The sequence below is a fragment of the Bombina bombina genome, chromosome 7, assembly GCF_027579735.1.
Source record: "Bombina bombina isolate aBomBom1 chromosome 7, aBomBom1.pri, whole genome shotgun sequence".
Lineage (NCBI taxonomy): Eukaryota > Metazoa > Chordata > Amphibia > Anura > Bombinatoridae > Bombina > Bombina bombina.
Genome location: NC_069505.1, coordinates 553,539,330 through 553,564,913, shown reverse-complemented (window position 1 = coordinate 553,564,913; position 25,584 = coordinate 553,539,330). Strand labels below are relative to the sequence as shown.

Here is a 25,584-nt window from a genome sequence, read left to right as displayed (position 1 = left end):
CTGGCGTCGGTCGTGACAATGACCCACTCTGGTCTGCGGAAGCTCATCCCTTGTGACAGGTTGTCCAGGGTCAGCCACCAACGGAGTGAATCTCTGGTCCTCTGATCTACTTGTATTGTCGGAGACAAGTCTGTATAATCCCCATTCCACTGACTGAGCATGCACAGTTGTAATGGTCTTAGATGAATTCGCGCAAAAGGAACTATGTCCATTGCCGCAACCATCAAACCTATTACTTCCATGCACTGCGCTATGGAAGGAAGAAGAACAGAATGTAGTACTTGACAAGAGCTTAGAAGTTTTGATTTTCTGGCTTCTGTCAGAAAAATCTTCATTTCTAAGGAGTCTATTATTGTTCCCAAGAAGGGAACTCTTGTTGACGGGGATAGAGAACTTTTTTCTACGTTCACTTTCCACCCGTGAGATCTGAGAAAGGCTAGGACAATGTCCGTATGAGCCTTTGCTTGTGGCAGAGACGACGCTTGAATCAGTATGTCGTCCAAGTAAGGTACTACTGCAATGCCCCTTAGTCTTAGCACCGCTAGAAGGGACCCTAGTACCTTTGTGAAAATTCTTGGAGCAGTGGCTAATCCGAATGGAAGTGCCACGAACTGGTAATGCTTGTCCAGAAAGGCGAACCTTAGGAACCGATGATGTTCCTTGTGGATAGGAATATGTAGATACGCATCCTTTAAATCCACCGTGGTCATGAATTGACCTTCCTGGATGGTAGGAAGAATTGTCTGAATGGTTTCCATTTTGAACGATGGAACCCTGAGAAATTTGTTTAGGATCTTGAGATCTAAGATTGGTCTGAATGTTCCCTCTTTTTTGGGAACTATGAACAGATTGGAGTAGAATCCCATCCCTTGTTCTCCTAATGGAACAGGATGAATCACTCCCATTTTTAACAGGTCTTCTACACAATGTAAGAATGCCTGTCTTTTTATGTGGTCTGAAGACAATTGAGACCTGTGGAACCTTCCCCTTGGGGGTAGCTCCTTGAATTCCAGAAGATAACCTTGGGAGACTATTTCTAGCGCCCAAGGATCCAGAACATCTCTTGCCCAAGCCTGAGCGAAGAGAGAAAGTCTGCCCCCCACCAGATCCGGTCCCGGATCGGGGGCCAACATCTCATGCAGTCTTGGTAACAGTGGCAGGTTTCTTGGCCTGCTTACCTTTGTTCCAGCCTTGCATTGGCCTCCAGGCTGGCTTGGTTTGAGAAGTATTACCCTCTTGCTTAGAGGATGTAGAACTTGAGGCTGGTCCGTTTCTGCGAAAGGGACAAAAATTTGGTTTATTTTGAGCCTTAAAAGACCTATCCTGAGGAAGGGCGTGGCCCTTTCCCCCAGTGATATCTGAAATAATCTCTTTCAAGTCAGGGCCAAACAGCGTTTTCCCCTTGAAAGGGATGTTAAGCAATTTGTTCTTGGAGGACGCATCCGCTGACCAAGACTTTAGCCAAAGCGCTCTGCGCGCCACAATAGCAAACCCTGAATTTTTCGCCGCTAATCTAGCTAATTGCAAAGTGGCGTCTAAAGTAAAAGAGTTAGCCAATTTAAGAGCGTGAACTCTGTCCTTATTACTGAATATGTGAAAAAGTATGAAGGAATTGTTCAAAATTCACCAAAATTTCACCACAGTGTCTTAAAGCCTTAAAAGTATTGCACACCAAATTTGAAAGCTTTAACTCTTAAAATAACGGAACCGGAGCCGTTTTTATATTTAAACCCTATACAGTCCCTGGTATCTGCTTTGCTGAGACCCAACCAAGCCCAGAGGGGAATACGATACCAAATGACGCCTTCAGTAAGCTTTTTCTGTGTATCTGAGCTCCTCACACATGCATCTGCATGCCTTGCTTCCCAAAAACAACTGCGCATTAGTGGCGCGAAAATGAGGCTCTGCCTATGATTAGAGAAGGCCCCCAGTGAAAAGGGTGTCCAATACAGTGCCTGCCGTTTTTTTAACATAATTCCCAAGAATAAAATAACTCCTCAAAGCTATAAACTATTAAAAATGCTTATAAACTAATCGTTTTAGCCCAGAAAAATGTCTACCAGTCTTTAAAGCCCTTGTGAAGCCCTTTATATCTTATTAATAAAATGGCTTACCGGATCCCATAGGGAAAATGACAGCTTCCAGCATTACCAAGTCTTGTTAGAAATGTGTCATACTTCAAGCAGCAAAGTCTGCACACTGTTTCCCCCAACTGAAGTTACTTCATCTCAACAGTCCTGTGTGGAAACAGCCATCGATTTTAGTAACGGTTGCTAAAATCATCTTCCTCTTACAAACAGAAATCTTCATCTCCTTTCTGTTTCAGAGTAAATAGTACATACCAGCACTATTTTAAAATAACAAACTCTTGATTGAAGAATAAAACTACATTTAAACACCAAAAAACTCTAAGCCATCTCCGTGGAGATGTTGCCTGTGCAACGGCAAAGAGAATGACTGGGGAAGGCGGAGCCTAGGAGGGATCATGTGACCAGCTTTGCTGGGCTCTTTGCCATTTCCTGTTGGGGAAGAGAATATCCCACAAGTAAGGATGACGCCGTGGACCGGACACACCTATGTTGGAGAAACAGTCTTCACTATTGTCTGCTTTCTGTGTTATTTCTCTGCACAATTGGAAAACATACACCAAGAGGGAGTGTTGAGGGGCCTTATACCTACCTGCCTAACCACTAAGAGCAGAGTTATAGCTAAAAGTGTGTGAGTACCTGACCACTCATAAATATATTGATTTGTTCTTCACTATTATCTGTTTCCCTTTTTTTCCCCTGAGGTCTATTTCCAGGATTAACCCAGCACCCAAAAGAATCTGGAGGAAATCTCAACCTGTGGGATTAAAGGACTATATCCTTTTACTTTATACAAATTGTTTTGGCATTTTCACCATTTATTTGTGTATAAGTTTATATTTGAGTGAACACACACACACATATATATATATATATATATATATATATATATATATATATATATATATATATATATATATATTTTTTTTTTTTTTTTTTTGAAAATCTGAAAAAATGACAGCCTTTTACTTGGGTTTTCTATGCAACTCTGTCTCCATTTAGCTTGCAATACACCTCTATTTGTGCGGATTACAGGTTACAGATTCTGTTGCATTCCATAAAAATTTGAGCATGACGTGAAGTTCATGGAGCAAATTGTAGGAAAAAGAAAATTTATGCTTACCTGATAAATTTGTTTCTTTTTAGACACGATGAGTCCACGGACCATCATCCTTACTTGTGGGATTACACCTCCTGGTCAGCAGGAGGAGGCAAAGAGCACCACAGCAAAGCTGTTATATTAAGCTCCTCCCTTCCCTCCCACTCCAGTCATTCAACCAAAGTTAGGAAGAGAAAGGAAAAGCTAAGGTGCAGAGGTGTCTGAAGTCTACAAAAAATTAACAACCTGTCTTAAAAGAACAGGGCAGGCCGTGGACTCATCGTGTCTAAAAAACACAATTTATGCTTACCTGATAAATTTATTTCTCTTGTGGTGTATCCAGTCCACGGATCATCCATTACTTGTGGGATATTCTCATTCCCAACAGGAAGTTGCAAGAGGAAACCCACAGCAGAGCTGCAATATAGCTCCTCCCCTGTCATAGCCAGTCATTCGACCGAAAACAAGCCGAGAAAGGAGGAACCATAGGGTGCAGTGGTTACTGTAGTTTAAATTTAAAAATTACCTGCCTTAAAATGACAGGGCGGGCCGTGGACTGGATACACCACAAGATAAATAAATTTATCAGGTAAGCATAAATTGTGTTTTCTCTTGTAAGGTGTATCCAGTCCACGGATCATCCATTACTTGTGGGATACCAATACCAAAGCTAAAGTACACGGATGAAGGGAGGGACAAGGCAGGAACTTAAATGGAAGGAAACACTGCCTGTAAAACCTTTCTCCCAAATATAGCCTCCGAAGAAGCAAAAGTATCAAATTTGCAAAATTTTGAAAAAGTATGAAGCGAAGACCAAGTCGCCGCCTTGCAAATCTGTTAAAAAGAAGCCTCATTTTTAAAGGCCCAAGTGGAAACCACAGCTCTAGTGGAATGAGCTGTAATCCTTTCAGGAGGCTGCTGTCCAGCAGTCTCATAGGCTAAGCGGATTAAGCTTCTTAGCCAAAAAGAGGGAGAGGTTGCCGAAGCCTTTTGATCTCTCCTCTGTCCAGAGAAGACAACAAACCAAGCAGATGTTTGACGAAAATCTTTAGTAGCTTGTAAGTAAAAACTTTAAAGCACGGACCACGTCCAGATTGTGAAACACAAGGATGGAACAACAATCTCTTGATTGATATTCTTGTTAGATACCACCTTAGGTAAAAACCCAGATTTGGTACGCAGGACTACCTTATCCGTATGAAAAATCAGATAAGGAGAATCACATTGTAAGGCAGATAACTCAGGGACTCTACGAGCCGAGGAAATAGCTACCAAAAAAAAAGGACTTTCCAAGATAAAAGTTTGATATCTATGGAATGAAGAGGTTCAAACGGAACTTCTTGAAGAACCTTAAGAACCAAGTTTAAGCTCCATGGTGGAGCAACCGGTTTAAACACAGGCTTGATTCTAACTAAAGCCTGACAAAATGCCTGAACGTCTGGAACATCTGCCAGACGCTTAACTAGCTGACAATCCTTTTTCCAAACCTTCTTGGAGAAAAGATAATATCCTAGGAATCCTGACCTTACTCCATGAGTAACCCTTGGATTCACACCAATAAAGATATCTACGCCATACCTTATGATAAATTTTCCTGGTGACAGGCTTTCATGCCCGTATTAAGGTATCAATAACTGACTCGGAGAAGCCACGCTTTGATAAAATCAAGCGTTCAATCTCTAGGCAGTCAGCCGCAGAGAAATTAGATTTGGATGGTTGGAAGGACCCTGAATGACATGTCCACTAGATCTGCATACCAGGTCCTGCGTGGCCACGCAGGTGCTATCAGAATCACCGATGCTCTCTCCTGCTTGATCTTAGCAATCAGTCGAGGGAGCAGAGGAAACGGTGGAAACACATAAGCCAGGTTGAAAGACCAGGGCACTGCAAGAGCATCTATCAGTGTCGCCTTGGGATCCCTGGACCTGGATCCGTAACACGGAAGCTTGGCGTTCTGGCGAGTCGCCATGAGATCCAGTTCTGGTTTGCCCCAACGATGAATCAGTTGTGCAAATACCTCCGGATGGAGTTCCCACTCTCCCGGATGAAAAGTCTGACGACTTAGAAAATCCGCCTCCCAGTGCTCTACACCTGGGATATGGATAGCTGATAGGTGGCAAGAGTGAATCTCTGCCCAGCGAATTATTTTTGAAACTTCTAACATCTCTAGGGAACTTCTTGTTCCCCCTTGATGGTTGATGTAAGCTACAGTCGTGATGTTGTCCGACTGAAATCTGATGTACCTCAGAGTTGCTAACTGAGGCCAAGCCTGAAGAGCCTTGAATATCGCTCTTAGTTCCAGAATATTTATTGGAAGGAGAGACTCCTCCTGAGTCCACGATCCCTGAGCCTTCAGGGAGTTCCAGACTGCACCCCAACCTAGAAGGCTGGCATTTGTTGTTACAATTGTCCAATCTGGCCTGCGAAAGGTCATACCTTTGTACAGATGGACCCGAGATAGCTACTAGGGAAAAGAATCCCTGGTCTCTTGGTCCAGATTCAGTTGAGGGGACAAATCTATGTAATCCCCGCTCCACTGACTGAGCATGCATAGTTGCAGCGGTCTGAGATGTAAGCGTGCAAACGGCACTATGTCCATTGCCGCTACCATTAAGCCGATTACTTCCATACACTGAGCCAACGAAGGGCGCGGAATGGAATGAAGAACACGGCAGGAATTTAGAAGCTTTGATAACCTGGACTCCGTCAGGTGAATTTTCATTTTTATAGAATCTATCAGAGTCCCTAGAAAGGAAACTCTTGTGAGTGGGGATAGAGAACTCTTTTCCTCGTTCACTTTCCACCCATGCGACCTCAGAAATGCCAGTACTACGTCCGTATGAGACTTGGCAATTTGGAAGTTTGACGCCTGTATCAGGATGTCGTCTAAATAAGGGGCTACTGCTATGCCCCGCGGCCTTAGGACCGCCATAAGCGACCCTAGAACCTTTGTAAAGATTTTTGGGGCTGTAGCTAATCCAAAGGGAAGAGCTACAACTGGTAATGCCTGTCTTGGAAGGCAAACCTGAGAAACCGATGATGATCTTTGTGTATCGGAATGTGAAGATAAGCATCCTTTAGATCCACTGTAGTCATATATTGACCCTCCTGGATCAGTGGTAGGATGGTACGAATAGTTTCCATCTTGAACGACGGAACTTTGAGGAATTTGTTTAAGATCTTTAGATCCAAAATTGGTCTGAAGGTTCCCTCTTTTTTGAGAACCACAAACAGATTTGAGTAAAAACCCTGTTCCTGTTCTCTCCCATAACTAGGAGGTCTCGTACACAGTGTAAGAATGCCTCTCTCTTTATCTGGTGTGCAGATAATTGTGAAAGGTGAAATCTCCCTTTTGGGGGGAAGCTTTGAAGTCCAGAAGATATCCCTTGGATATAATTTCCAACGCCCAGGGATCCTGAACATCTCTTGCCAACGCCTGGGCGAAGAGTGAAAGTCTGCCCCCTACTAGATCCGTTACCGGATAGGGGGCCGTTCCTTCATGCTGTCTTAGAGGCAGCAGCAGGCTTTTTTGACCTGCTTACCTTTTTTTCAGGTCTGGTTTGGTCTCCAGACCGTCTTAGATTGAGCAAAAGTTCCCTCTTGTTTATTATTAGAGGAAGTTGATGCCGCACCTGCCTTGAAGTTTTGAAAGGCACGAAAATTAGACTGTTTGGCCCTAGATTTGGACCTGTCCTGAGGAAGGGCATGACCTTTTCCTCCAGTGATATCAGCAATAATCTCCTTCAAACCAGGCCCGAATAGGGTCTGCCCCTTGAAGGGAGTGTTAAGTAGCTTAGATTTTGAAGTCACGTCAGCTGACCATGATTTAAGCCATAGCGCTCTGCGCGCCTGTATAGCAAAACCAGAATTCTTAGCCGTTAGTTTAGTCAAATGAACAATGGCATCAGAAATAAAAGAATTGGCTAGCTTAAGTGCTCTAAGTTTGCCAAGTATGTCATCCAATGGAGTCGCTACCTGTAAAGCCTCTTCCAGAGACTCAAACCAGTACGCCGCAGCAGCAGTGACAGGGGCAATGCATGCAAGGGGCTGTAGGATAAAACCTTGTTGAATAAATATTTTTTTAAGGTAACCTTCTAATTTTTTATCCATTGGATCTAAAAAAGCACAACTGTCCTCGACAGGGATAGTAGTACGCTTTGCTAGAGTAGAAACTGCTCCCTCCACCTTAGGGACTGTCTGCCATAAGTCCCGTGTGGTGGCGTCTATTGGAAACATTTTTCTAAAAATAGGAGGGGAAGAGAACGGCACACCTGGTCTATCCCATTCCTTATTAATAATTTTTGTAAACCTTTTAGGTATTGGAAAAACATCAGTACACACCGGCACTGCAAGTATTTATCCAGTCTACACAATTTCTCTGGCACTGCAATGGAATCACAGTCATTCAGAGCAGCTAAAACCTCCCTAAGCAACACGCGGAGGTGTACAAGCTTAAATTTAAATGTAGAAATATTAGAATCAGGTATCTTCCTGAGTCATTAACATCACCCACTGACTGAAGCTCTCTTTCCTCAGCTTCTGCATATTGTGAGGCAGTATCAGACATGGTTCTTAAAGCGTCAGTATGCTCTGCATTTTGTCTCACCCCAGAGCTATCTCGCTTACCTCTAAGTTCAGGTAGTCTGGCTAATACTGCTGACAGTGTATTATCCATGACTGCCGCCATGTATTGTAAAGTAAACGCTGTGGGCGCCCTAGATGTACTTGGCACCATTTGAGCGTGAGTCCCTTAAGCGGGAGTCAAAGGGTCTGACACGTGGTGATAAAAAATTTTAAAAGACAGAAAATGATCTTTATTGCCTAAAATGAAAACAGTACATTTGGTACACATTCTAGAAGGGGGTTCCACCATGGCTTTTAAACATAATGAACAAGGAGTTTCTTCTATGTCAGACATGTTTATACAGACTAGCAATGAGACTAGCAAGCTTGGAAAACACTTTAAATCAAGTTAACAAGCAAATATAAAAAACGGTACTGTGCCTTTAAGAGAAACAAATGTTGTCAGAATTTGAAAAACAGTGAAAAAAGGCAGTAAATCAAACGAAATTTTTACAGTGTATGTAATAGACTAGCAGAGCATTGCACCCACTTGCAAATGGATGATTAACCCCTTAGTTCAAAAAACGGATCAAAAAAACGAAATAGACGTTTTTTAACAGTCACAACCAACTGCCACAGCAAGCTGTAGCCCTACCTTCCCCAATAAACGACTTTGGAAAGCCTTTGGGCCCTTTAGAGATGTCCTATAGCATTCAGAGGGCCTTTGAGGGAATCTGGATGTCTTAGTTTGTAATTTTAACTGCACAAAAAAACGTTAAAATAGGCCCCTCCCACTCATAGTAACACAGTGGAAAGCCTCAGGAAACTGTTTCTAGGCAAAATTTAAGCCAGCCATGTGGAAAAAACTAGGCCCCAATAAAGTTTTATCACCAAAGTATATATAAAAACGATTAAACATGCCAGCAAACGTTTTATATTGTAAATATCATAAGGGTATTACCCCTGGGAGTAAGCATGATACCAGTCGTTATTAAATCCCTGTATTCAGGCTTAAATTACATTAATCCGGTATCAGCAGCATTTTCTAGTGTTTTCCATCTCTAGAAAAAATTATAACTGCACATACCTGATAGCAGAATAAACTGCACGCCATTCTCTCGCTGAAGTTTTACCTCATCTGTGTAATCCCCTCAGACATATGCGAGAACAGCAATGGATCTTAGTTACAACCTGCTAAGATCATAGAAACCTCAGGCAGATTCTTCTTCTATTTACTGCCTGAGATAAAATAGCACAACTCCGGTACTATTTAAAAATAACAAACTTTTGATTGAAGAAAATAAACTAGCTATATTTAACCACTCTCTCTTACGACCTCCTTGCTTGTTGAGAGTTGCAAGAGAATGACTGGCTATGACAGTTAGGGGAGGAGCTATATTGCAGCTCTGCTGTGGGTTTCCTCTTGCAACTTCCTGTTGGGAATGAGAATATCCCACAAGTAATGGATGATCCGTGGACTGGATACACCTTACAAGAGAAAGAAACAAATTTATCAGGAAAGCATAAATTTTCTTTTCTTTTTAAAGACACAAGTCCACGGATCATCATCCTTACTTGTGGGATACAATACCAAAGCTAGAGTACACGGATGATAAGGGAGGGACAAGACAGGGAACCTAAACGGAAGGCACCACTGCTTGAAGAACCTTTCTCCCCAAAACAGCCGAGGCAAAAGTATCAAATTTGTAAAATTTAGAAAAAGTGTGAAGAGAAGACCAAGTTGCAACCTTGCAAATCTGTTCCATAGAAGCTTTATTTTTGAATGCCCATGAGGAAGCAACCGCCCTAGTGGAATGAGCCATAATTCTTTCAGGAAGCTGCTGTCCAGAAGTCTCATATGCAAAGCGGATGATACTCCTCAACCAAAAAGAAAGGGAGGTAGCCGTAGCTTTCTGACCCTTATGTTTTCCAGAGAGAATTACAAACAGAAAAAGACTGACGAAAGTCCTTAGTTGCTTGCAAGTAAAACTTCAAAGCACGGACTACGTCCAAATTATGCAGAAGCCTTTCCTTCTGAGAAGAAGGATTAGGACACAAAGAAGGAACAACAATCTCCTGATTAATGTTCCTGTCTGAAACAACCTTAGGAAGGAATCCTAGTTTAGTACGCAAAACTACCTTATCCGAATGGAAAATAAGGCAAGGAGAATTGTATTGCAACGCCGAAAGCTCAGACACTCTTCGAGCTGAAGAAATAGCAACAAGAAATAAAACTTTCCAAGATAACAACTTAATATCTAAGGAATGGATAGGCTCAAACGGAGCCCCTTGAAGAACCTTAAGAACTAAATTCAAACTCCATGGAGGAGAAACTGGTTTGAACACAGGCCTGATCCTAACCAAGCCCTGACAAAAAGATTGAACATCTGGGACATTAGCCAGACGCTTGTGTAACAAAATAGATAAGACAAAGATCTGACCCTTTAGGTAACTTGCCGATAAACCCTTCTCCAATCCTTTTTGGAGAAAAGACAAATATCTGGGAATCCTAACTCTACTCCATGAGTAGCCCTTGGATTCACACCAATAAAGATATTTACGCCATATCTTATAATAAATCTTACAGGCTAGTTACAGGCTTACGTGCCTGAATTAAGGTCTCTATGACTGAGTCAGAAAACCCCCCCGCTTGGATAGAATTAAGCGTTCAATCTCCAAGCAATCAGCTTCAGAGAAATTAGATTTGGATGAAGGAAAAGTCCTTGAATGAGAAGATCCTTCCTCGATGGTAGTTTCCAAGGTGGCAGGGTTGATATGTCCACGAGATCGGCATACCAAATCCTGCGAGGCCACGCAGGAGCAATGAGGATCACTGATGCCTTCTCCTGTTTGATTCGAGCAATGACCCGAGGAAGAAGAGCAAATGGGGGAAAAAGATATGCTAGGCTGAAGGACCAAGGAACTGCCAGAGCATCTATCAGTTCCGCCTGGGTATCCCTGGATCTTGACCCGTATCTCGGAAGCTTGGCATTCTGACGAGATGCCATGAGATCTAACTCCAGTCGACCCCATTTGAGAATCAGGCTGGAGAATACTTCCGGATGGAGTTCCCACTCCCCCGGATGAAAGGTCTGCCTGCTCAGAAAGTCCGCCTCCCAGTTGTCCACCCCTGGGATATGGATCGCTGACAGATAGCAAGAATGGGCTTCCGCCCACCGGATTATCTTGGCTACCTCCGTCATCGCTAAGGAACTCCTCGTTCCTCCCTGATGATTGATGTAAGCCACTGACGTTATGTTGTCCGTCTGAAATCTGATGAACTGGGCCAAAGCCAACTGAGGCCAGGCCAGAAGAGCATTGAAGATCGCTGTCAGTTCCAGGATGTTTATAGGAAGAACAGACTCCGCTGGAGTCCACACTCCCTGAGCCTTTAGAGGACCCCAGACAGCTCCCCACCCTAGAAGGCTGGCATCTGTTGTCACAATCACCCAGGATGGTCTGCGAAAGCATGTTCCCTGGGATAGATGATCAACAGACAACCACCATTGAAGTGAATCCCTTGTCTCCTGCTCCAGGGTTATTCGAGGAGACAAGTCTGCATAATCTCCGTTCCACAACCTGCGCATGTTAAACTGCAGAGGTCTGAGGTGAAACCGAGCAAACGGAATGATGTCCATTGCCACCACCATCAGTCCGATTACTTCCATGCAATGGGCCACTGACGGCCGAGGATTGGACTGAAGGGTACGACAGGCCTCTAGAATCTTTGATTTCCTGACCTTTGTCAGAAAAATCCTCATAGATATAGAGTCGATTACAGTTCCCAAAAAAGTCACCCTTGCTTTCGGGATTAAGGAACTTTTTTCCAGATTCACCTTCCACCCGTGAGTTCTCAGGAAGGATGGCGCCTGGATTAGAATAGCGTCCAGATAAGGCGCCACCGCAATGCCCCGCGGTCTTAAAACCGCCAGTAGAGACCCCAGAACCTTTGTGAAAATTCTGGGTGCCGTGGCCAGTCCGAAAGGAACTTGTGATGATCTCTGTGGATAGGGACATGCAGATATGCATCCTTTAAGTCCACTGTCGTCATAAATTGACCCTCCTGAATCAATGAAAGAATGGTACGAATGGTTTCCATCTTGAAAGATGGAACTCTGAGAAACTTGTTCAGACCCTTGAGGTCTAGAATAGGTCTGAAAGTTCCCTCCTTCTTGGGAACTACAAACAGATTTGAATAAAAACCCTGCCCGTGTTCCTGTACAGGAACGAGAGTAATCACTCCCAGGGAAGAAAGGTCTCTTACACAATGTAAGAACTCCTCTCTTTTTATCTGGTTTGCAGATAATCTTGAAAGAAGAAATCTTCCTCGAGGAGGAAATTTTTTTTAACTCCAGCTTGTATCCCTGGGACACTATTTCTATAGCCCAAGGATCCTGAACGTCTTGCACCCAAGCCTGAACGAAGAAAGAAAGTCTGCCCCCCCCACCAGATCAGGTCCCGGATCGGGGGCATGCCCTTCATGCTGTCTTGGAGTCAGCAGCAGGCTTCTTGGGCTGTTTACCCTTGTTCCAAGGCTGGTTGGGTCTGCAAGTTGGCTTAGACTGTGAATAGTTTCCTTCCTGTTTAGAGGAGGAAGAGAAAGAATTTCCCTTGAAATTGCGAAAGGAACGAAAATTATTTTGACGTCCTTTTTGTTTATTTCTCTTATCCTGAGGAAGGAGATGACCCTTACCTCCTGTGATGTCAGAGATAATTTCCTTCAAGTCAGGTCCAAACAAGGTCTTACCCTTGTAAGGAATAGCTAGAAGCTTAGACTTAGACGAAACGTCCGCAGACAGACCAAGGCTTTAACCATAAAGCTCTGCGGGCTAGGACAGAGAACCCTGAACTCTTAGCTGCTAATTTAGTAATTTGCAGAGAAGCATCCGTAATAAAAGCATTAGCTAACTTCAGAGCTTTAATCCTATCTTGGATCTCTTCCAATGACGTCTCAGACTTAAGAGACTCAGACAGAGCATCAAACCAATAAGCTGCCGCACTAGTGACAGTAGCAATGCACGCAGCCGGCTGCAACAGCAGACCCTGGTGAACATAAATCTTTTTAAGTAAACCCTCCAACTTCTTGTCCATGGGGTCTTTAAAGGCACAACTATCCTCAATAGGAATAGTAGTTCGCTTGGCTAAGGTGAAGATAGCCCCTTCTACCTTAGGAACCGTTTGCCAAGCTTCCTTGATAGTCTCAGCTATAGGAAACATCTTTCTGAAAATAGGAGATGGAGAGAAGGGAATACCTGGTCTCTCCCATTCCTTAGAAACAATCTCCGAAGCTTGCTTAGAAACTGGAAAAACATCTGAGAAAGTAGGAACTTCTAAATATTTGTCCAATTTACTCGCCTTCACAGGAGCGACTACTACTGTGGAATCGCAGTCGTCTAAAGTAACCAACACCTCCCTGAGTAACAGGCGGAGATGTTCTAGTTTAAATCGGAAAAAGACAACCTCCGAATCAGTCAAAGGTTCTGAATCTGAAATCTCGCCATCTGATAAAACCTCTATACCCTCCATTTCAGTTCCCTGGGAGGGTACCTCTGAGACTGCTACCATGGCATCAGAAACCTCGCTGATAACATGCTTGTCTTTCCTCTTGCGCTTGCCCTGAAACATAGGAAAGGCAGACAATGCATCAGAAATTGTGGAAGACATAACCGCCGCTATGTCTTTTAAAGTAACTCCAGCAGGTGCTAGAGCAGAAGCGCAGGGCACTGCTGGTGGGGGCGTTAATTTTTGGGACGCTGCCCAATGACAGTCTAGCACCAGGCAATTCTTCTCTGAACAAGAGAAACAACAATCCCAGATGTGGACTCCTTGCACACATGCCCTTAGAGAGATGCAACTGCACCTCATTGACGAGGCCCACAGAAGGTCGAAACGATCGTCTGGGGTTGTTGTTTCTCTTGTTCAGAGAAGAATTGCCTGTTATTTTGTCGCTAGACTGTCATTGGGCAGGGTCAGACTGATATGCTAAGGATATTTGTTCTCTGTTAAAAGACATAGTGTGCTAAAAGAGTATGCACCCTGAGTGGCACTGAAAATGAACAGGCATGGAAGTTATTCTAGCTTTTGTTCTGTCTCAGATGAGTGCGTCTCTATATATAACAAATGAAGAAAACGGACAATCCAGGGCAAGTTAAAAACGATATATTTTATTCACCAACGATAAAAAGGTTCCAGGAGGGTCCATATACAGGTTAGCAAGGCAACACAGGCAAACTGAAAGCTAACATGTTTCGGCTATGATTACGGCTGTATAGCCGAAACATGTTAGCTTTCAGTTTGCCTGTGTTGCCTTGCTAACCTGTATATGGACCCTCCTGGAACCTTTTTATCGTTGGTGAATAAAAGATATCGTTTTTAACTTGCCCTGGATTGTCCGTTTTCTTCATTTATTCTACATTGCCTGAAAATCCAGGGGCAGAATGGGAGCATGGTGACTTTCTCACATATTCACATTCAGAATCAGTAACAGGTTGGGCGCATATCACGGCTGTTTGTTGTCTGCGTCGGGGCTGCCTGGACAAGCCCCCTTCTCTCCCTCCTCTCTCACTCCCACTTCAACTGGTGAGCGGAGCACATGACGTGTGCATACAGCGGATACCTGAGCAAGCTTTCAGAGGTATGAGGAAGTGACCCTGCGGCTCGGACACACTACGGAGCGGTAAGGAATGCATGGCTGTTGTTGCTGGAGCACCGGGTTGCTCGCATTTACTTGCAATTCCTACAGAGTGTGTGCACTTTAATGCTTTAAGCTGTATGTCACAGGAATCGTTATATTTAATGCTATTCGATTGTTTGGGAGAGACTGCCATTCTATAAATCCTTTTGGGACACTGCTATCTGTGGATATCATTGGGTAGATTTGTTTGTTTATTTCTACACACTACACTGGACTTTATATATATATATATATATATATATATATATATATATATATATATATATATATATGGACTTGGGTTCGGGTAACCCTATAAGCTATAGTCAAAAAGATACGTCACCTGTTTGCAATCATATTTTCCTACAATTCGCTCCATGAACTTCACGTCATGCTCAAATTTTTATGGAATGCAACAGAATCTGCAACCTGTAATCCGCACAAATAGAGGCGTATTGCAAGCTAAATGGAGACAGACTTACATAGAAAAACCAAGTAAAAGGCTGTCATTTTCTCAGATTGGGCAGGGTCAGACTGATATGCTACAGAATATTTTTTCTCTGTGAAAAGGCATAGTGTGCTAATAGAGTATGCACCCTGAGTGGCACTGAAAATGAACAGGCATGGAAGTTATTCTAGCTTTTGTTCTGTCTCAGATGAGTGCATCTCTCTCTCTTTATATATATATATATATATATATATATATATATATATATATATATATATATATATATATATATATATATATATATATATATATATATATACACACACACACACACACACATACATACACATATGTATATTGTATAGATATTCTAGAAATCAAACAGTATATGCACAGATTAGATATGCATATATGCATATGCATAGCTATGTGTTGTGCTGCAAAAGCCCTGTTCCCTGATTGTTTATGCACGAATAGTCCTATTGTGTTTTGTTATATACTGAAGTGTTCTCCCAGGACATATTTAATGGGCACACCACCTGGCTGATTTTACTGCCCAGCTGGCTAAAACTGAAGCCAATATGTTAAAATGAGCCAATATTAAAAAAAAATTTGGTGGAGAACACTATACCGTGCTATATCTTTCGCCACAGTTTCATTGGGACAGGTAACATAGGCAGCGGAGAGCGATCCTGAAACGTATGCGTCAGATGCCATGGAAAGCGCTCGTAATCCTGCAATTCGTAGCAGAATTGGGTTCATGTACAGAAGGACAGCCTGAAAAAAGGAGGGGGGAAAAAAGATTTTAAGTGGGATAAAAGTTCAGAAAAATAGTGATAGTTAAAACAACAACAAAAATTACATGAGATAATTTTCAGTGCTCAATTCTCCAAAACTCTCAGGTTAAAGTTAAATCAATATACAGACATCAAAAGGGCTGAATTCTCTAAGAAAAAGGGAAAGAACCTGGAGTTCCCAGTGAGATGAGAGCTGCCTTCCATAGAAAGTAAAGAAGCTCTCTGGGATGCATCATCTCACATTGTAAAGAGATGTTAATAAGGGAGCACCCAACACTGATATAACGATCTGTTTGCAGCAAATACAAATTAAACTGAAATGTTTTCACTACAGTTTAATTAGTATTTGATTCTAGTTTAGTAAACATTACCAGTTAAATAAATGTATTGTGAATTTTGAGCAAAGTCACTTTCCTAGAAATGGGGAGATAAATCAGTAAGAACTACAGATGTAACATGCTTTGATAATATAAAGAGTGTTTTGAAAGCTTCAGATACACCCACGGAACCCCCCTGTCTAGTCCATTCTCTGAAACGGACAATCTTATTTCACATAGGAAAAATACAAAATGCAACTTAAAATATATATATATATATATATATATATACACATATATACATACAGAGAGAAGTGCACTCACAGGAACGAACAACTGGCTCAATAACATTGTTAGCCTGTTCTATGGCGATTTACCACCTGGGTGCAACTTTTTAGCCCAGTAATGCTTTTTTAGCCCAGTAATGTAGTATATCAGTCTGATCCCGCCTATTACGGTCAGTCCAGCGCCGAAATACCAGGCAATTCCTCTCTGAACAAGGAACACAGCAACCCCAGACGATCGTTTCGGCCTTCATTGGGCCTGGTCAGTGAGGTGTAGCTATATTCCTCTAAGCACACTGAGCAAGGAGTCCACGTCTGGTTGCCCCTTTTTCCCATAGAGAGACTAAATACATACAGAGAGAAGTGCACTCACAGGAACGAACAACTGGCTCAATAACATTGTTAGCCTGTTCTATGGCGATTTACCACCTGGGTGCAACTTTTTAGCCCAGTAATGCTTTTCACAGAGTAGAACTTTCCTGTAGTATATCAGTCTGATCCCGCCTATTATGGTCAGTCCAGCGCCGAAATACCAGGCAATTCCTCTCTGAACAAGGAACACAGCAACCCCAGACGATCGTTTCGGCCTTCATTGGGCCTCGTCAGTGAGGTGTAGCTATATTCCTCTAAGCACACTGAGCAAGGAGTCCACGTCTGGTTGCCCCTTTTTCCCATAGGGAGACTAAATACATACAGAGAGAAGTGCACTCACAGGAACGAACAACTGGCTCAATAACATTGTTAGCCTGTTCTATGGCGATTTACTACCTGGGTGCAACTTTTTAGCCCAGTAATGCTTTTCACAGAGTAGAACTTTCCTGTAAGTATATAAGTCTGATCCCGCCTATTACGGTCAGTCCAGCGCCGAAAGATGTAACATGCTTTGATAATATAAAGAGTGTTTTGAAAGCTTCAGATACACCCACGGAACCCCCCTGTCTAGTCCATTCTCTGAAACGGACAATCTTATTTCACATAGGAAAAATACAAAATGCAACTTATATATATATATATATATATATACGGTTCACGGATACGGTTCATAGGATCTCTGGACTCCCCCTGGTGGGACGAGGATACCGTTTGTCTCTGCATCACCACTGTCACCACTGGGTCTACCGGACGACCGTTTGGTTCCTGAATGCCTTCACTACACATTAGTGCTTTTCACCACGTGAGTAGGATTTCTATTTCCCTCCATTATCCTCTGTGTTACAGTCTGATTTGCACTATGTGGCAAGTAAATAGATTTCCAGCCTCCAGGGAATAATTAAAAGACCTTTATTTCTTTTTCACAGGGTCCATAAAGCAAACGACGTTTCAAACCACACACTGGTTCTTAGTCATGTCTAATTTGTCTATGTACAGGTGTGCCTTTTATACCTGATACAACAGTCAATCTATACAATATTGCCATCTTGTGGTCTTTTACTAAAATTACATGTGTTAAATATAAAAAACATTTTTTCCTTTTCCTTTTCTGTTTTTTCTATATATTTCACATGTATATATTAAAATACTAATTTAAAATTACAAACTGACCTACCTATACATATATCAAAAAATCAGAATCCTAGCACAACAGATCTAACTATATATAACTATATATTTTGCAAATTTCTTATTAATTATAAAAATAAAGACCAATCAAAGTCTTTGTTAAGGCCATTTGGTTCTAAAGTATTCAACTTATTTATCCAGAACATTTCTTTCTTTTTGAGCATATGTTCCCTGTCACCTCCTCTCCTTGGTTTATCTATCTGATCTATTACTTGAAACCGCAACTGGCTTATATTGTGTCCCATGGAGAGGAAGTGACAGGAAACTGGAGCATCCCTATTGTTCATCCTAATGTTAGATTTGTGTTCTGTAATTCTTGTCCTAACTTCCCTGCTCGTTTCTCCAATATAAATTCTGGCACACGGACATTTGATTAAATATATGGCATATGTACTTCTACATGTTAGATATTTTCTAATTGGATATTTTGTTCCATTTGCTGGATGAAAAAAAATGTTTACCCTTAAAGGGACAGTCTAGTATAAATTAAACTTTCATTATTCAGATAGGACTTTTAATTTTAATCAACTTTCCAATTTACTTTTATTATCAAATTTGCTTTTTTCTCTTGGTATTCTTAGTTTAAACTAAACATAGGTAGGCTCATATGCTAATTTCTAAGCCTTTGAGGGCTGCCTCTAATCACAGGCTTTTTAAATCTCTTGTCAACACAAAGAGACAGAAAGTACACGTGGGCCATATAGATAACACTGTGTTCAGGCACAGGGGGTTATTTAAGATCTAGCACAAAACAATGCTAAATTTAAGACAATAGATAATAACAAGTCACAGTCATGTGATCAGGGGGCTGGAAGAAGGTTCCTAGATACAAGGTAATCACAGAGGTAAAAAGTATATTAATATAACTGTGTTGGTTATGCAAAACTGGGGAATGGGTAATAAAGGGATTATCTATCTTTTAAAACAATAACAATTCTATGGTAGACTGTCCCTTTAATTATGGAGCTGCAATGGCTACAATGTAGACATGGGTAACAGCCTAAATTCTCAGATCCTATTTTGATTTGTTGTGTCTTCTTTGCACTCCCTATAGCCGCTCTCACCAAAAGATCTCTCAGATTTTTATTTTTCTTGTAGGCTATCATTGGGCTATTTTTAAATTCTTCTACCCAAGGGTTACAATCTTTTAATATATGCCAGTATTTATTTATAATACCTTGCACTATGTGGCGCCCTCTATTTTTTCCATTGTAGACCATTCCTACTTATACTCCCTGGCTGATAAGAATGTCCTACTTATACTCCCTGGCTGATAAGAACTTCCTACGTATACTCCCTGGCTTATAAGAACTTCCTACTTATAATCCCTGGCTGATAAGAACTTCCTACTTATACTCCCTGGCTGATAAGAATTTCCTACTTCTGCTCCCTGGCTGATAAGAATTTCCTACTTCTGCTCACTGGCTGATAAAGACTTCCTACTTATGCTCACAGGCTGATAAGGACTGCCTACTTATGTTCAGTGGCTGATAAGGACTTCCTACTTATGCTCACTAGCTGATAAGGACTTCCTACTTATGCTCACTGGCTGATAAGGACTTCCTACTTATGCTCACTGGCTGATAAGGACTTCCTACTTATGCTCCCTGGCTGATAAGGACTGCCTACTTATGCTCACTGGCTGATAAGGACTGCCTACTTATGCTCACTGGCTGATAAGGACTGCCTACTTATGCTCCCTGGCTGATAAGGACTTCCTACTTATGCTCCCTGGCTGATAAGGACTGCCTACTTATGCTCACTGGCTGATAAGGACTTCCTACTTATGCTCCCTGGCTGATAAGGACTACCTACTTATGCTCCCTGGCTGATAAGGACTGCCTACTTATGCTCACTGGCTGATAAGGACTGCCTACTTATGCTCACTGGCTGATAAGGACTGCTTACTTATGCTCACTGGCTGATAAGGACTGCTTCTTATGCTCACTAGCTGATAAGGACTGCCTACTTATGCTCACTGGCTGATAAGGACTGCCTACTTATGCTCACTGGCTGATAAGGACTGCCTATTTATGCTCACTGGCTGATAAGGACTGCCTACTTATGCTCACTGGCTGATAAGGACTGCCTACTTATGCTCACTAGCTGATAAGGACTGCCTACTTATGCTCACTGGCTGATAAGGACTGCCTACTTATGCTCACTGGCTGATAAGGACTGCCTACTTATGCTCACTGGCTGATAAGGACTTTCTACTTATGCTCACTTGCTGATAAGGACTTTCTACTTATGCTTACTGGCTGATAAGGACTTCCTACTTATGCCTATGCTCACTAGCTGATAAGGACTTCCTACTTGGTACTATGCACGCACATTTTTTGCATAAAGAGAACTTCCAGAGGATAACAGTTTCAACTAACTATTTATTCACAGAATTCAGAAATCACTGTAAAGTAATCCCCCAAAAAATAAAATAAAAAATAAATAAATATATCAAAAATAAATGATCACATGATTCCACAAAACGTTGACAGAGGGGACCGCAGCATGTGCCTCTGTGTTGGACACAGGAACTACATCAACACAGTACGGTAGGCAAAGTACTGTGTGACATAGTCCCTACGTCCAATTGGCACAAGGGGTTAATTAAAGGGACATGAAACCCAAACATTTTATTTCATGATTCTGATAGAGCATACAATTTTAAACAACTTTCCAATTTACTTCTATTATCAATTTTGCTTCATTCTCTTGGTATCCTTAAGGAGCAGTAATGTACTAATGGCAGCTAGCTAAACACATCAATAAGCCAATAACAACAGACATATATGTGCAGCCACCAATCAGCAGCTAGCTCCTAAGCCTACCTAAGTCTGCTTTACAAAAAATAATATCAAAAGAATTAGGCAAAAATAGATAAAATAATGAACTTGCACATGGAAGTCTCGGAACATGCTTCCTGATTGGATATGTTTTAAAGGACCAGTAAATACAGCAGATTTGCATAATCAACAACAGCATGATAAAAAGACAATGCAATAGCACTTAGTCTGAACTTCAAATAAGTAGTAGATTTTTTTCTGACAAATTTCAAAGTTAAATATATTTCCACTCCTACTGTATCATGTGACAGCCATCAGCCAATCACAAATGCATATACGAATTCTGTGAATTCTTGCTCATGCTCAGTAGGAGCTGGTGACTTAAAAAGTGTAAATAAAAAAAAGACTGTGCACATTTTCTGAATTGGAAAGTTGGTATATGCTCTGTCTGAATCATGAAAGTTTAATTTTGACATGAGTGTCCCTTTAAGTGATTTAGTATCATTGTAAAGTCCCTTTAAATCAAATAAAGATGAATCCACTCTCCCATATGTAGAAGCACTGGTGTAATACTCACACAGCTAGCTAATATCACAGCCCAGTAAGGTGGAGAAAATGGCTGCATACCAGTACCTGGGAGAAGATAAGTAACAAGCATTACCATTTGTGTGAGGGCATTTAAAGGGACATAAAGGAGCAATTATGCAATTATAAAAATATTGTAAAGTGCTTCAGCATTTTATTAATGCACTATTGCATCCACACAGCGGTCTGTTTGACCCCCACAAAGGTGTTAAATGCATAACAGTGCGCTAATAAAATGCTCTAGTAGTGCATCAGAGAATTATATTATCACTACTTTATTGCCCCCTTGAATTTAAGAGTGTACACATATAAAAAATATTCTATGAACAGCTTAACACATTTCCTTAGACACACACACTAATTAAATAGGTTATTACACATGGGTTTCTACAGACAGTTTTCTAAGGGTGTTGTGCGTGTTAAAAAATAAAAATACAACAATAATGGCGTTGATATAGACGAATACTAATATAAATAAAATTAAATCTAAAGATGAAAAAAATCAAGCTTCTAAACCATATGTGTGTGTGTGTATATATATATATATATTTGTGTGTCTGTGTGTGTGACATTATATATATATATTTGTGTCTGTGTGACATTATATATATATATGTATTTGTGTGTCTGTGTGTGTGACATTATATATATATATATATTTGTGTCTGTGTGACATTATATATATATATATATATATGTATTTGTGTGTTTATGTGTGTGTGTGACATTATATATATATAATATGTATGTGTGTGACATTATATATATATATATATATATAATATGTGTGTGTGTGACATTATATATATATATATATATATATATAATATGTGTGTGTGTGACATATATATATATATATATATATACGTATATATATATATATATATATATATATATATAATAAAACAGAATTTATGTTTACCTGATAAATTTCTTTCTCCAACGGTGTGTCCGGTCCACGGCTTCATCCTTACTTGTGGGATATTCTCTTCCCCTACAGGAAATGGCAAAGAGAGCACCCAGCAAGAGCTGTCCATATAGCCCCCCCTCTGGCTCCGCCCCCCAGTAATTCGACCGACGGTTAGGAGAAAAAGGAGAAACTATAGGGTGCCGTGGTGACTGTAGTGTATAAAGAAAGAAATTTTTCAAACCTGATTAAAACCCAGGGCGGGCCGTGGACCGGACACACCGTTGGAGAAAGAAATTTATCAGGTAAACATAAATTCTGTTTTCTCCAACATTGGTGTGTCCGGTCCACGGCGTCATCCATTACTTGTGGGAACCAATACCAAAGCTTTAGGACACGGATGAAGGGAGGGAGCAAACCAGGTTACCTAAACGGAAGGCACCACGGCTTGCAAAACCTTTCTCCCAAAAATAGCCTCCGAAGAAGCATAAGTATCGAATTTGTAAAATTTGGCAAAAGTATGCAGAGAAGACCAAGTCGCTGCCTTACAGATCTGATCAACAGAAGCCTCGTTCTTGAAGGCCCATGAGGAAGACACAGCTCTAGTAGAATGAGCTGTAATTCGTTCAGGAGGCTGCCGTCCGGCAGTCTCATAAGCCAATCGGATTATGCTTTTCAGCCAAAAATAAAGAGAGGTAGCAGTAGCTTTCTGCCCTCTCCTCTTACCAGAATACACAACAAACAAGGATGATGTCTGTCTGAAATCCTTTGTTGCTTCTAAATAGAACTTTAAAGCACGGACCACATCTAGATTGTGTAACAAACGTTCCTTCTTTGAAACTGGATTCGGACACAGAGAAGGAACAACAATTTCCTGGTTTATATTCCTGTTAGAAACGACCTTTGGAAGAAAACCAGGCTTGGTACGTAAAACTACCTTATCTGCATGAAAAATCAGATAGGGAGAAGAACACTGCAAAGCAGATAATTCAGAAACTCTTCTAGCAGAAGAAATAGTAACCAAAAACAGAACTTTCCAAGATAGTAACTTAATATCTATGGAATGCATGGGTTCAAACGGAACTCCCTGAAGAACTGAAAGAACCAAGTTTAGACTCCATGGAGGAGTCATAGTTCTATAGACAGGCTTGATCCTGACTAACGTCTGTACAAACGCCTGTATATCTGGCACAGCTGCCAGACGTTTGTGCAACAAAACCGACAGAGCAGATATCTGTCCTTTTAGAGAACTAGCTGACAAACCTTTATCCAAGCCCTCTTGTAGAAAGGAAAGAATCCTTGGAATTTTGATTTTACTCCAAGAGTATCCCTTGGATCTGCACCAACAGATATATTTTTGCCATATCTTATGGTAAATTTTCCTAGTCACAGGCTTTCTGGCCTGAACCAGAGTATCTATAACCGAGTCAGAAAACCCACGCTTAGATAGAATCAAGCGTTCAATTTCCAAGCAGTCAGTTGGAGAGAGACTAGATTTGGATGTTCGAATGGACCTTGTACTAGAAGATCCTGCCTCAAAGGTAGCTTCCATGGTGGAGCCGATGACATATTCACCAGGTCTGCATACCAAGTCCTGCGTGGCCACGCAGGGGCTATTAGAATCACCGAGGCCTGCTCCTGTTTGATCCTGGCTACAAGCCTGGGAAGGAGAGGGAACGGTGGAAACACATAAGCTAGGTTGAACGACCAAGGCGCCACTAATGCATCCACCAGTGTCGCCTTGGGATCCCTGGATCTGGACCCGTATCGAGGAACCTTGGCGTTCTGGCGAGACGCCATCAGATCCATATCTGGAATGCCCCAAAGTTGAGTTAACTGGGCAAAAACCTCCGGATGGAGTTCCCACTCCCCCGGATGAAAAGTCTGACGACTCAAATAATCTGCCTCCCAGTTGTCCACTCCTGGGATGTGAATTGCAGATAGGTGGCAGGAGTGATCCTCCGCCCATTTGATGATCTTGGATACCTCTCTCATCGCTAAGGAACTCTTTGTTCCCCCCTGATGATTGATGTACGCTACAGTCGTCATGTTGTCCGACTGGAACCTTACGAATTTGGCCTTTGCTAGGTGAGGCCACGCCAGGAGCGCATTGAATATCGCTCTCAGTTCTAAAATGTTTATCGGAAGAAGAGACTCTTCTCGAGACCATAGACCTTGAGCCTTCAGAGAGTCCCAGACCGCACCCCAGCCTAAGAGACTGGCGTCGGTCGTGACAATGACCCACTCTGGTCTGCGGAAACTCATTCCCTGAGACAGGTGATCGTGAGACAACCACCAGCGGAGCGAATCCCTGGTTACCTGGTCTACTTGAATCTGGGGAGACAAGTCTGCATAGTCCCCATTCCACTGATTGAGCATGCACAGTTGTAATGGTCTTAGATGAATTCGAGCAAAAGGAACTATGTCCATTGCTGCAACCATTAATCCTACTACTTCCATGCACTGAGCTATGGAAGGTTGAAGAATAGAGTGGAGAACTTGACAAGCGTTTAGAAGCTTTAACTTTCTGACCTCTGTCAGGAAGATCTTCATTTCTACAGAATCTATTATTGTTCCCAAAAAGGGAACTCTTGTTGAAGGGGACAGGGAACTCTTTTCTACGTTCACCTTCCACCCGTGAGATATGAGAAAGCCTAGAACAATGTCTGTATGAGCCTTTGCTTTGGAAAGAGACGATGCTTGGATTAGAATGTCGTCTAGATAAGGTGCTACCGCAATGCCCCTCGGTCTTAGAACCGCTAGAAGGGACCCTAGCACCTTTGTGAAAATTCTGGGAGCAGTGGCTAAACCGAACGGAAGAGCCACGAACTGGTAATGATTGTCCATAAAGGCGAACCTCAGGAACTGATGATGATCTTTGTGGATAGGAATATGCAGGTACGCATCCTTTAAGTCCACGGTAGTCATATATTGACCCTCCTGGATTGTTGGTAAAATTGTCCGAATGGTTTCCATTTTGAATGATGGAACTCTGAGGAATTTGTTTTGAATTTTTAGATCCAGAACTGGCCTGAAAGTTCCCTCTTTTTTGGGAACTACAAACAGGTTTGAGTAAAAACCCAGACCTTGTTCCACTGTTGGAACTGGGTTTATCACTCCCATTTTTAATAGGTCTCCTACGCAATGTAAGAATGCCTGTCTCTTTATCTGGTCTGAAGATAAGCGAGACATGTGGAACCTTCCCCTTGGAGGGAGTTCCTTGAACTCTAGAAGATACCCCTGAGAGACAATTTCTAGTGCCCAGGGGTCCGGAACATCTCTTGCCCAAGCCTGAACGAAGAGAGAAAGTCTGCCCCCTACTAGATCCGGTCCCGGATCGGGGGCTACCCCTTCATGCTGTTTTGGTAGCAGCAGCAGGCTTCTTGGCCTGTTTACCCTTGTTCCAGCCTTGCAATGGTTTCCATGCTGGTTTAGGCTGGGAAGAGTTGCCTTCTTGTCTGGAGGCCGCAGAGTTAGGATT

The 25,584-nt window shown here is 41.9% G+C and overlaps 1 protein-coding gene across 4 annotated transcripts in view; it reads right to left on the bottom strand.

Annotated features, from left to right (window-relative positions):
- The window catches only part of CUTA (cutA divalent cation tolerance homolog), a gene marked incomplete at its 3' end in the record, with an annotated part of 56,331 nt that overhangs the window by 16,705 nt on the left and 14,042 nt on the right, over positions 1 to 25,584 (bottom strand). For 2 of the 4 annotated variants that reach the window (XM_053689136.1, XM_053689137.1), the window contains 2 exon segments: positions 15,502 to 15,647; positions 21,189 to 21,244. In XM_053689136.1, the coding sequence (XP_053545111.1) occupies positions 15,502 to 15,647; positions 21,189 to 21,236 (194 nt within the window). 4 annotated transcript variants of the gene reach the window in all.